At 47.1% G+C, this 13947-nt stretch overlaps 1 protein-coding gene across 1 annotated transcript in view; it reads right to left on the bottom strand.

Moving 5' to 3' along the window:
- Positions 1-765: 765 nt before the first annotated feature.
- The window catches only part of LOC120019331 (wiskott-Aldrich syndrome protein family member 1-like), a 35035-nt gene continuing 21853 nt past the window's right edge, over positions 766-13947 (bottom strand). Inside the window, exons 5-7 of the mRNA XM_038962626.1 lie at positions 13106-13282; positions 1187-1734; positions 766-1036 (exon numbers count right to left, since the gene is read on the bottom strand). Of these exons, the coding sequence (XP_038818554.1) occupies positions 876-1036; positions 1187-1734; positions 13106-13282 (886 nt within the window). The 3' untranslated portion in view covers positions 766-875. The remainder of the gene's footprint in view (positions 1037-1186; positions 1735-13105; positions 13283-13947) is intronic.

Raw genomic sequence — 13947 nt, 5'->3', positions numbered from 1 at the left:
GCAAACAACCTCAGCCGACTGATATTCAGGATGGCTACCATCATTCAAGTGGTTCATATTGGCAACAACTGGCCCATTTAAAAACTGCAAGTGTTTTTCTGTAAGAAAAGAAACTCAAAATAGAGATAATAAAATACAGAATCAATTCACCTCCACTTTGGCCCACCAGGTGGCAGGATAGTATCAGAACTAAGGACAGAAGAATCAGGCCACCTCGTCACGTTGACACTCAACAGCAAGAAACAAAGGAAATCAAAAAATATGTGGTTGTTAATAGCTTTTCTTTAAAAGGTTATCGGAAAAACAAAAAAAATGGTTTGGTTAACGGTCATTTTTTAAACAACTGTACATGAGGAGGATTTCATACAATTGGAGGATAAAGAAGGAAAATAACATGAGAGCCACTGAACAATGTGTAGTAGTGTAGAAAATGAGTACAAAAACATTTCCCGACCAGAACATGGGGAACAAACAACTGAAATTGATATTTTCCTACAAACACACCAAGAACAGTATATGACAGAGAACGAGAGGGACAGAGAGAAAGAGAGAGGGAGGTGTAGAGGGAGAGGAAGGGAGAGAATAGAGAGAGGGGGAGGAGAGAGAAATAGGGAGAGAGGTAGAGAGAGAGAGAAAGAGAGGGAGGTGTAGAGAGGGAAAAAGAGAGAGATGGAGGAAAAATAGGGGGAGAGAGGGGGAGAGAGAGCAAGAGGGCGAGAGAGAGAGGTGTAGTATGACAGGTGAGGGTGTAAAACAGGACTGACAGAGGATAGTGGATGTAAGGATGGATTCTGACATCTCTAAAGGGGGTACAGTTGGGTGACAGTTTTGCCTTTTGTCCCCCTCTCTTTTCTTTTCCTCTCCCTCCATCTCATTCACTCCATCCAGTCTCCCTCGTCGAACTCGGACTCGTCCTCTGAGTCGGAGTACTCGACGGCAATGCGTCGGGACAGGATGGTGGCCACGTCGTTCCCCACACGCTCGTGTTTGGCTGCCTCCTGCTCTCTTTGCTCCTCCACCTTCCGGAGCTGGATACCTGGGGGAGCGAAGGAGAGAGGGATTACTGCAATCTACAAGAGAGAATGTATCAGCTTTCTTCTGTTATAAAACTGTCCAATAACTACGCACATTGACAGTCATGCACAATAAACAGATCTACTGGCTGTTACACCGAGGCCCCACCCACCTTTGCGGATGGCCTCCAATAGGACACTGCGTGCATCGCTGATGGGCGGCAGGTTGGCGGAGTGTTTTTTCCCCCCGGAGTGAGAGAGCGGGGACGCCATGGCACCTGACAGGAAGGAAGGCACGGGAGGTGGGCCCGGCGGGCAGGGGGAGGAGCTCCGCACTCCTGGGAGGGGCGGGGGAGGGGGCGGAGGAGGTAGCACGGTGCCATCTGATTGGCCAGGGGTCGGGCCCCTGTCCAGGACCTGCTGGAGACGGGCTGGGGAGGAGATGTGGAGGGGAGGTGCCACTGGGGGAGGGGCAGGGTGGAGGACGCCAGGTGCGATCTGGAGAGGGGCAGGGGGAGGGGGGATGGCCGGTGGCTGCTGCTGGACGGGTAGAGGAGGAATAGGGGGAGGAGGGGTGCCCCGAGGGCCAAAACCAGACATGGAAGGCAAGGGAGGAGGTGGAGGGGGCAAGGGGGGTGGCGGAGGGGGAGGTGTGTTGGAGTTGAAGCCGTGAGTCTGTGCTGGAGATTGGGGTCTGCTGTCTGAAAAACCTGAACTGGAGCTGAGGAGAGGGAAGAGAGAAAGACAGAGTTACTGTTAATTGAAAGCTAACTGAACTGCAGTGCACTAATAGAGAAGATGTGACAAATATATATCAGGTGGGAGAGAGGGAGCAAGAAATGGAAGGAAATCTAGCAGAGATAACAGGAAGATGGAGAGTGAAGAGAATACCTTGTACTCTTGTTGTACACTCAAAGTACAACAAGCTAATCCATCCCTTCATCCTTCTCCCTCGCTCCACTACCCCCATCCAGAATCCATCCCTTCATCCTTCTCCCTCGCTCCACTACCCCATCCCTTCATCCTTCTCCCTCGCTCCACTACCCCCATCCAGAATCCATCCCTTCATCCTTCTCCCTCGCTCCACTACCCCATCCCTTCATCCTTCTCCCTCGCTCCACTACCCCCATCCAGAATCCATCCCTTCATCCTTCTCCCTCGCTCCACTACAACCATCCCTTCATCCTTCTCCCTCGCTCCACTACCTCCATCCAGAATCCATCCCTTCATCCTTCTCCCTCGCTCCACTACCCCCCATCCAGAATCCATCCCTTCATCCTTCTCCCTCGCTCCACTACCCCCATCCAGAATCCATCCCTTCATCCTTCTCCCTCGCTCCACTACCCCCATCCAGAATCCATCCCTTCATCCTTCTCCCTCGCTCCACTACCCCCCATCCAGAATCCATCCCTTCATCCTTCTCCCTCGCTCCACTACCTCCATCCAGAATCCATCCCTTCATCCTTCTCCCTCGCTCCACTACCCCCATCCAGAATCCATCCCTTCATCCTTCTCCCTCGCTCCACTACCCCATCTCTTCATCCTTCTCCCTCGCTCCACTACCCCCATCCAGAATCCATCCCTTCATCCTTCTCCCTCGCTCCACTACCCCCATCCAGAATCCATCCCTTCATCTTTCTCCCTCGTTCCACTACCCCCATCCAGAATCCATCCCTTCATCCTTCTCCCTCGCTCCACTACCCCATCCCTTCATCCTTCTCCCTCGCTCCACTACCCCCATCCAGAATCCATCCCTTCATCCTTCTCCTTCGCTCCACTACCCCATCTCTTCATCCTTCTCCCTCGCTCCACTACCCCCATCCAGAATCCATCCCTTCATCTTTCTCCCTCGTTCCACTACCCCCATCCAGAATCCATCCCTTCATCCTTCTCCCTCGCTCCACTACCCCATCCCTTCATCCTTCTCCCTCGCTCCACTACCCCATCCCTTCATCCTTCTCCCTCGCTCCACTACCCCCACCCAGAATCCATCCCTTCATCTTTCTCCCTCGCTCCACTACCCCCATCCAGAATCCATCCCTTCATCCTTCTCCCTCGCTCCACTACCTCCCATCCAGAATCCATCCCTTCATCCTTCTCCCTCGCTCCACTACCCCATCCCTTCATCCTTCTCCCTCGCTCCACTACCCCCATCCAGAATCCATCCCTTCATCCTTCTCCCTCGCTCCACTACCCCATCCCTTCATCCTTCTCCCTCGCTCCACTACCCCCACCCAGAATCCATCCCTTCATCCTTCTCCCTCGCTCCACTACCTCCATCCAGAATCCATCCCTTCATCCTTCTCCCTCGCTCCACTACCTCCATCCAGAATCCATCCCTTCATCCTTCTCCCTCGCTCCACTACCCCCATCCAGAATCCATCCCTTCATCCTTCTCCCTCGCTCCACTACCCCATCCCTTCATCCTTCTCCCTCGCTCCACTACCTCCATCCCTTCATCCTTCTCCCTCGCTCCACTACCCCCATCCAGAATCCATCCCTTCATCCTTCTCCCTCGCTCCACTACCCCCATCCAGAATCCATCCCTTCATCCTTCTCCCTCGCTCCACTACCCCATCTCTTCATCCTTCTCCCTCGCTCCACTACCCCCATCCAGAATCCATCCCTTCATCCTTCTCCCTCGCTCCACTACCCCCATCCAGAATCCATCCCTTCATCTTTCTCCCTCGTTCCACTACCCCCATCCAGAATCCATCCCTTCATCCTTCTCCCTCGCTCCACTACCCCATCCCTTCATCCTTCTCCCTCGCTCCACTACCCCCATCCAGAATCCATCCCTTCATCCTTCTCCCTCGCTCCACTACCCCATCTCTTCATCCTTCTCCCTCGCTCCACTACCCCCATCCAGAATCCATCCCTTCATCTTTCTCCCTCGTTCCACTACCCCCATCCAGAATCCATCCCTTCATCCTTCTCCCTCGCTCCACTACCCCATCCCTTCATCCTTCTCCCTCGCTCCACTACCCCATCCCTTCATCCTTCTCCCTCGCTCCACTACCCCCATCCAGAATCCATCCCTTCATCTTTCTCCCTCGCTCCACTACCCCCATCCAGAATCCATCCCTTCATCCTTCTCCCTCGCTCCACTACCCCCCATCCAGAATCCATCCCTTCATCCTTCTCCCTCGCTCCACTACCCCATCCCTTCATCCTTCTCCCTCGCTCCACTACCCCCATCCAGAATCCATCCCTTCATCCTTCTCCCTCGCTCCACTACCCCATCCCTTCATCCTTCTCCCTCGCTCCACTACCCCCACCCAGAATCCATCCCTTCATCTTTCTCCCTCGCTCCACTACCTCCATCCAGAATCCATCCCTTCATCCTTCTCCCTCGCTCCACTACCTCCATCCAGAATCCATCCCTTCATCCTTCTCCCTCGCTCCACTACCTCCATCCAGAATCCATCCCTTCATCCTTCTCCCTCGCTCCACTACCCCCATCCAGAATCCATCCCTTCATCCTTCTCCCTCGCTCCACTACCCCATCCCTTCATCCTTCTCCCTCGCTCCACTACCTCCATCCCTTCATCCTTCTCCCTCGCTCCACTACCCCATCCCTTCATCCTTCTCCCTCGCTCCACTACCCCCATCCAGAATCCATCCCTTCATCCTTCTCCCTCGCTCCACTACCCCCATCCAGAATCCATCCCTTCATCCTTCTCCCTCGCTCCACTACCCCATCCCTTCATCCTTCTCCCTCGCTCCACTTACTCATCCCTTCATCCTTCTCCCTCGCTCCACTACCCCATCCAGAATCCATCCCTTCATCTTTCTCCCTCGCTCCACTACCCCCATCCAGAATCCATCCCTTCATCCTTCTCCCTCGCTCCACTACCCCCATCCAGAATCCATCCCTTCATCCTTCTCCCTCGCTCCACTACCCCATCCCTTCATCCTTCTCCCTCGCTCCACTACCCCCATCCAGAATCCATCCCTTCATCCTTCTCCCTCGCTCCACTACCCCATCCCTTCATCCTTCTCCCTCGCTCCACTACCCCCACCCAGAATCCATCCCTTCATCTTTCTCCCTCGCTCCACTACCTCCATCCAGAATCCATCCCTTCATCCTTCTCCCTCGCTCCACTACCTCCATCCAGAATCCATCCCTTCATCCTTCTCCCTCGCTCCACTACCCCATCCAGAATCCATCCCTTCATCCTTCTCCCTCGCTCCACTACCCCCATCCAGAATCCATCCCTTCATCCTTCTCCCTCGCTCCACTACCCCATCCCTTCATCCTTCTCCCTCGCTCCACTACCTCCATCCCTTCATCCTTCTCCCTCGCTCCACTACCCCATCCCTTCATCCTACTCCCTCGCTCCACTACCTCCATCCAGAATCCATCCCTTCATCCTTCTCCCTCGCTCCACTACCCCGTCCCTTCATCCTTCTCCCTCGCTCCACTACCCCCCATCCAGAATCCATCCCTTCATCCTTTACCCTCGCTCCACTACCTCCATCCAGAATCCATCCCTTCATCCTTCTCCCTCGCTCCACTACCCCATCCCTTCATCCTTCTCCCTCGCTCCACTACCCCCCATCCAGAATCCACCCATCATCCTTCTCCCTCGCTCCACTACCCCCATCCAGAATCCACCCTTCATCCTTCTCCCTCGCTCCACTACCCCCCATCCAGAATCCACCCATCATCCTTCTCCCTCGCTCCACTACCCCCCATCCAGAATCCACCCATCATCCTTCTCCCTCGCTCCACTACCCCCCATCCAGAATCCACCCATCATCCTTCTCCCTCGTTCCACTACCCCCCATCCAGAATCCACCCATCATCCTTCTCCCTCGCTCCACTACCCCATCCAGAATCCATCCCTTCATCCTTCTCCCTCGCTCCACTACCCCCCCATCCCTCTCCCTCGCTCCACTACCCCATCCAGAATCCATCCCTTCATCCTTCTCCCTCGCTCCACTGCCCCCCCATCCCTTCATCCTTCTCCCTCGCTCCACTACCCCCCATCCAGAATCCATCCCTTCATCCTTCTCCCTCGCTCCACTACCCCCCATCCAGAATCCATCCCTTCATCCTTCTCCCTCGCTCCACTACCCCCCATCCAGAATCCATCCCTTCATCCTTCTCCCTCACTCCACTACCCCCCATCCAGAATCCATCCCTTCATCCTTCTCCCTCGCTCCACTACCCCCATCCAGAATCCATCCCTTCATCCTTCTCCCTCGCTCCACTACCCCCCATCCAGAATCCATCCCTTCATCCCTCCCTCCTTTCCTCTGCCTGCGCTTCAACGGAGCAGAAAATTCCGGAGATGTGAAACACACCTGTAGCTGCTCACGTCCCCATCATCAGAGTTAAGCAGAACAAAACTCAACACAACTGGCTATTAGAGGTCGACCGATTATGATTTTTCAACGCCGATACCGATACGATTATTGGAGGACCAAAAAAAGCAGATACCGATTAATCGGCCGATTTTTAAAATGTATTTGTAATAATGACAATAATGACAAATAATGACAATAATGACAAAATAATGACAACAATACTGAATGAACACTTATTTTAACTTAATATAATACATCAATAATATTAATTTAGCCTCAAATAAATAATGAAACATGTTCAATTTGGTTTAAATAATGCAAAAACAAAGTGTTGGAGAAGAAAGTAAAAGTGCAATATGTGCCATGTAAGAAAGCTAACTTTTAAGTTCCTTGCTCAGAACATGAGAACATATGAAAGCTGGTGGTTCCTTTTAACATGAGTCTTCAATATTCCCAGGTAAGAAGTTTTAGGTTGTAGTTATTATAGGAATTTTAGGACTATTTCTCTCTATACCATTTGTATTTCATTAACCTTTGACTATTGGATGTTCTTATAGGCACTTTGGTATTGCCAGTGTAACAGTATAGCTTCCGTCCCTCTCCTCGCTCCTACCTGGGCTCGAACCAGGAACACATCGACAACAGCCACCCTCGAAGCAGCGTTACCCATGCAGAGCAAGGGGAACAACCACTCCGAGTCTCAGAGCGAGTGAGGTTTGAAACGCTATTAGCGTGCACCCCGCTAACTAACTAGCCATTTCACATCGGTTACACCAGCCTAATCTCGGGAGTTGATAGGCTTGAAGTCATAAACAGTGCAATGCTTGAAGCACAACGAAGAGCTGCTGGCAAAACGCACGAAAGTGCTGTTTGAATGAATGCTTACGAGCCTGCTGCTGCCTACCACCGCTCAGTCAGACTGCTCTATCATATCATAGACTTAGTTATAACATAATAACACACAGAAATACGAGCCATAGGTCATTAATATGGTCGAATCCGGAAACTATCATTTTGAAAACTAGACGTTTATTCTTTCAGTGAAATACGGAACCGTTCTGTGTGCAAAGAACGCAAGAGAAGTGACACAATTTCACCTAGTTAATATTGCCTGCTAACCTGGATTTCTTTTATCTAAATATGCAGGTTTAAAAATATATACTTCTGTGTATTGATTTTAAGAAAGGCATTGATGTTTATGGTTAGGTACACATTGGAGCAACGATACGCACCGCATCGATTATATGCAACGCAGGAGCCGCTAGATAAATTAGTAATATCATCAACCATGTGTAGTTAACTAGTGATTATGATTGATTGTTTTTATAAGATAAGTTTAATGCTAGCTAGCAAATTACCTTGGCTTACTGCATTCGCGTAACAGGCAGGCTCCTCGTGGAGTGCAATGTAATCAGGTGGTTAGAGCGTTGGACTAGTTAACTGTAAGGTTGCAAGATTGAATCCCCCGAGCTGACAAGATAAAAATCTGTCGTTCTGCCCCTGAACAAGGCAGTTAACCCACTGTTCCTAGGCCGTCATTGAAAATAAGAATGTGTTCTTAACTGACTTGCCTAGTTAAATAAAGATTAAATAAAGGTGTAAAAAAATTTAAAATAAGTATTCATAGGTATTCAGACCCTTTACCCTTTTCAGACCCTTTACTCAGTACTTTGTTGAAACACCTTTGGCAGAGATTACAGCCTCGAGCTTGGCACACCTGTATTTGGGGAGTTTCTCCCAGTCTTCTCTGAATATCCTCTCAAGCTCTGTCAGGTTGGATGGGGGGCGTCGCTGTTTTTGCTCTGACATGCACTGTAAACTGTGGGACCTTAAATAGACAGGTGTGTGCCTTTCCAAATCATGTCCAATCAATTGAATTTACCACAGGTGGACTCCAATCAAGTTGTCGAAACATCTCAAGGATGATCAATGGAAACAGGATGCACCTGAGCTCAATTTCGAGTCCCATAGCGAAGGATCTGAATACTTATGTAAATAAGGTATTTCTGTTTTTATTTTTAATACATTTGCTAAAAATATGTTTTTCGCTTTGTCATTATGAGGTATTGTGTGTAGATTGATGTGAAAAATGTTTTTTAAAATACATTTTAGAATTAGGTTGTAACGTAACAAAATGTGGAAAAAGTCAGGGGGTCTGAATACTTTCTGAATGCACTGTAGATATGCTGATAGTGGACAACCTTGTTTAGCTCTTTTTGACAGTTTAATACTTTCTGAGAAATATGAATTACTATTTTACACCTAGGGTTACTATTAATAACTTTCACCCATTGTATAAGATATTCTCTGAAATTCAAATATTCCAGGCATTTGTATATAAAATCCAGTCGCACTTTATCAGAAGCCTTTTCAAAATCAGCTATGAATACCAGGCCTGGTTTCACAGATTCTTCATAGTGTTCTATTGTTTCCAGTACTTGTCTTATATTATCTCAAATGTATCATCCATGTCCAAATAATGGAATTAAGAAATATGTAAATATTAGGACGAGCAATGTCGGAGTGGCATTGACTAAAATACAGTATATACAGTTGAAGTCTGAAGTTTACATACACTTAGGTTGGAGTCATTAAAACTCGTTTTTCAGCCACTTCTCAAATGTCTTGTTAACAAACTATAGTTTTGGCGAGTCGGTTAGGACATCTACTTTGTGCATGACTCAAGTAATTTTCCCAACAATTGTTTACAGACAGATTATTTCACGTATAATTCATTTTATCACAATTCCAATGGGTCGGAAGTTTACATACACTAAGTTGACTGTGCCTTTAAACAGCTTGGAAAATTCCAGAAAATGATGTCATGGCTTTAGAAGCTTCTGATAGGCTAATTGACATCATTTGAGTCAATTGGAGGTGTACCTGTGGATGTATTTCAAGGCCTACTTTCAAACTCAGTGCCTCTTTGCTTGACATCATGGGGAAATCAAAAGAAATCAGCCAAGACCTCAGGAAAAAATTTGTAGACCTCCACAAGTCTAGTTCATTCTTGGGAGCAATTCCCAACCCGAAGGTACCACGTTCATCACGTTCACCACGCAGCCGTCATACCACTCAGGAAGGAGACGCGTTCTGTCACCTAGAGATGAACGTACCCTGGTGCGAAAAGTGCAAATCAATCCCAGAACAACAGCAAAGGACCTTGTGAAGATGCTGGCGGAAACAGGTACAAAAGTATCTATATCCACAGTAAAACGAGTCCTATATCGACATAACCTGAAAGGCCGCTCAGCAAGGAAGAAGCCACTGCTCCAAAACCGCCATAAAAAAGCCAGACTACGGTTTGCAACTGCAAAGTACAAAGATCGTACTTTTTGGAGAAATGTCCTCTGGTCTGATGAAACAAAAATAGAACTGTCTGGCCATAATGACCATGGTTATGTTTGGAGGAAAAGGGGGGAGGCTTCCAAGCTGAAGAACACCATCCCAACCGTGAAGCACGGGGGTGGCAGCATCATGTTGTGGGGGTGCTTTGCTGCAGGAGGTACTGGTGCACTTCACAAAATAGATGGCATCATGAGGCAGGAAAAATATTTGGATATATTGAAGAAACATCTCAAGACATCAGTCAGGAAGTTAAAGCTTGGTTGCAAATGGGTCTTCCATATGGACAATGACCCCAAGCATACTTCCAAAGTTGTGGCAAAATGGCTTAAGGACAACAAAGTCAAGGTATTGGAGTGGCCATCACAAAGCCCTGACCTCAATCCTATAGAAAATCTGTGGGCAGAACTGAAAAAGCATGTGCGAGCAAGGAGGCCTACAAACCTGACTCAGTTATACCAGCTCTGTCAGGAGGAATGGGCCAAAATTGGTGAAGGGATGGATTCTGGATGGGGGTAGTGGAGCGAGGGAGAAGGATGAAGGGATGGGGTAGTGGAGGGAGGGAGAAGGATGAAGGGATGGGGTAGTGGAGGGAGGGAGAAGGATGAAGGGATGGATTCTGGATGGGGGTAGTGGAGCGAGGGAGAAGGATGAAGGGATGGGGTAGTGGAGGGAGGAAGAAGGATGAAGGGATGGGGTAGTGGAGGGAGGGAGAAGGATGAAGGGATGGTAGCCTAGTGCTTAGAATATTGGGACAGTAACCAAAAGGTTACTAGATTGAATCTCTCGAGCTGACAAGGTAAAAATCTGTTGTTCTGCCCCTGAACAAGGCAGTTAACCCACAGTTCCCCAGTAGGACGTCATTGTAAATAAGAATTTGTTCTTAACTGACTTCCCTAGGTAAATTATATATATTTTTTTATAGGAGTGGTTAAAACATGCTACAGTAATAATGGTCCTCTGAGAACATCATTAAGGTTTGGGTATACCTCCACTGCTATGCCATCCAGTCCTGGAGTTTTCCCGGACTTAAAGGCTTTAATTGCATCAAGAAGTTCCTCCTCTGTAATTTGGCCTTCCATGAGTCTTTCTGTACAGCTGTTCATTTGACATTATTAATAGAAAATAAATCCTTACAATAAACTTTGGTTAGTGGAGATGGAGGAGACTGAAACAAGACTGGTGAATCGTGGGTGACTCCGTCATTTGTAACAAGTTTCAGTAAATTATTTTTGGTAACATTTCTATGTTGAAGATTAAAAAATTGTTTGGTGCACCTCTCCCCATATTCCATCCAGTTTGCTTTATTTTTTATAATACATTACACTTGATATTTTTGCTTTTCCTCTAACTTATTCTGTGTCTCTATGGTACAGTTTTTATTTCCATCTATCGGTAGTATTAATCCCTCTATTCCTTTGTTAATATGAACTCTTTTCACCAAAATAGATTAATGAGCCAAATCGGTTTATGGTCCAATAACATATTTAAAATAATCAATTTACCTTCTGAATCTGTTTGGACAATTTGCACATTTGGATCAAATATATTGTTAATTAATATCATCACCCCTTTTCAGTTTCTTTGCCCATAGGAGAAGTATATCTTGCCCCCGTAGTCCCTTTTCCACACAACTTCATCTAAAATTGGTGAATGAGTTTCCTGTAAACAATAGATGTTATATTCCTTCTCTTTCAGCCAGGTAAATACTGATCGTCTTTTCTTATTATCTTCTAAGCCATTACAATTATAACTGGCTATACTTATTTCCCCATTTACCATAACGAGATACAAGTTGAAATTCGATTTATCATAATATATGTTTGTAAACTTACCATTAATAAGCACCATGATGACTGAGTGTCTATATAACTGTACCATGATACAGGATTGGCACTGCTACTGAGTAAACCTCCAATTGTTCTTCACTATTCCACTCGCTAAAACCTCCCCCCATCCCAAGTTGGGTTGTCGTCCCAGTGACTGGCAGACCACCTCTGTCCACCTGGATCCTAGGGCTATTGAAAGATTCTGTATTCCAATGGCACATTGTGTTAGCTAATCCAAGTGTATTATTTTAAAAGGCTAATTTATCATTAGAAAACCCTTTTGTAATTATGTTAGCACAGTTAGCAAACTGTTGTGCTAATTAAAGAAGCAATACACCTGGCCTTTTTTAGACTAGTTGAGTATCTGGAGAATCAGCATTTGTGGGTTCGATTACAGGCTCAAAATGGCCAGAAACAAAGTACTTTCTTCTGAAACTCGTCAGTCTATTCTTGTTCTGAGAAATGAAGGCTATTCCATGCGAGAAATTGACAAGAAACTGAAGATCTGGTACAACGCTGTGTACTACTTCTTTCACAGAACAGCGCAAACTGTCTCTAACCAGAATAGAAAGTGGAGTGGGAGGCCCCGGTGCACAACTGAGCAAGAGGACAGGTACAGTAGAGTGTCTAGTTTGAGAAACAGACGCCTCACAAGTTCTCAATTGGCAGCTTCATGAAATAGTACCCGCAAAACACCAGTCTCAACGTCAACAGTGACGAGGCGACTCCGGGATCCAGAGTTCCTCTGTCCAATGTCTGTGTTCTTTTGCCCATCTTAATATTTTATTTTTGTTGGCCAGTCTGAGATATGGCTTTTTCTTTGCAACTCTGCCTAGAAGGCCAGCATCCCAGAGTCACCTCTTCACTGTCACCTCATCAATTTATTTCCACAATTAACGCATAATATGTGTAATAATGTAGGCACTTCATACGAAGTATTGTTACTTCCTCCCCTCAATCTTAGCTAAATAGCTAACGTTATACTGCATCTAAAGTCAATCTGGTGACATCAAAATTATGACCAAAGGTTTTCCTACTATTTATTTGCCTACACTTGAATGCCATTGTATTTCCAAGCCACTGTATTGCACTTTTGATGAAATCTTCCAACAGTGCTCATTGACGATATGCTCAGTCGGTCATCAGTCCAAAACAAATGTTCAAAACAACATTGTGAGGAAACATGCAACCCATGAGTAGAAGAGAACAACAGAGTAGAGAAAACAACTGAACTGGAAACAGAAGAAGAGACTTGTATCCATTTGGAGTGAAAGGCATTCTCAAAGCCACAAAACCAGGTAGGTGGTGGGGAGACACTCCCATGTGGTAACACATTCTCTAGTTTGCTTTATTTAACTAGGCAAGTCAGATAAGAACAAATTCTTACTTTCAATGATGGCCTGCCGGGGAACAGTGGGTTAACTGCCTTGTTCAGGGGCAGACTGACATATTTTTACCTTGTCAGCTCAGGAATTTGATCTTGCAACATTTTGGTTACTAGTCCAATGCTCTAACCACTAGGCTACCTGCCACCCCTTGCGTGTGTGCCTCTGTGTGTGTGTGTGTGTGTGTGTGTGTGTGTGTGTGTGTGTGTGTGATACCCACCTGATCATGGAGGGGGGTTTGATGTCTCCCAGATGGTGCATAGGGGGTGGTGGTGGGGGGTCATGGGGTCTTGTGTACATTCTGTCCCCAGGGCGGTTCAGCAGCTCATTCATCTGGCTGTAGGGCAGCGCTGCTAGGGAGAATGGCCCGTCCATCCCATCCAAGTAACTAGGAGCTCTGAGAGAGGGGGTGGGGGGGGGTTAGTGTTACAGATCCCCTCCATATACAGTACCAGTCAAAAGTTTGGACACAGCTACTCAATCAAGGGTTTTTCTTTATTTTTACTATTTTCTACATTGTAGAATAATAGTGAAGACATCAAAACTAGGAAATAACACATATGGAATCATGTAGACAGCTTTGCACACTCTTGGCATTCTCTCAACCAGCTTCACCTGGAATGCTTTTCCAACAGTCTTGAAGGAGTTCCCACATATGCAGAGTACTTGTTGGCTGCTTTTTCTTCAATCTGTGGTCCAACTCATCCCAAACCATCTCAATTGGGTTGAGGTTGGGTGATTGTGGAGGCCAGGTCATTTGATGCAGCACTCCATCACTCTCCTTCTTGGTTAAATAGCCTTGACACAGCCTGGAGGTGTGTTTTGAGTCATTGTCCTGTTGAAAAACAAATGATAGTCCCACTAAGTGCAAACCAGATAGGATGGTGTATCGTTGCAGAATGCTGTGGTAGCCATGCTGGTTAAGAGTGCCTTGAATTCTAAATAAATCACAGACAGTGTCACCAGCAAAGTACCCCCACACCATCACACCTCCTCCTCCATGCTTCACAGTGGGAGCCACACATGCGGAGATCATCCGTTCACCTACTCCGCGTCTCACAA

This window comes from Salvelinus namaycush, chromosome 24 (assembly GCF_016432855.1).
Source record: "Salvelinus namaycush isolate Seneca chromosome 24, SaNama_1.0, whole genome shotgun sequence".
In the NCBI taxonomy this organism is placed as follows: Eukaryota; Metazoa; Chordata; class Actinopteri; order Salmoniformes; family Salmonidae; genus Salvelinus; species Salvelinus namaycush.
The sequence above is the reverse complement of the archived record's forward strand: the minus strand, read 5'-3'. Positions and strand labels throughout refer to the sequence as shown.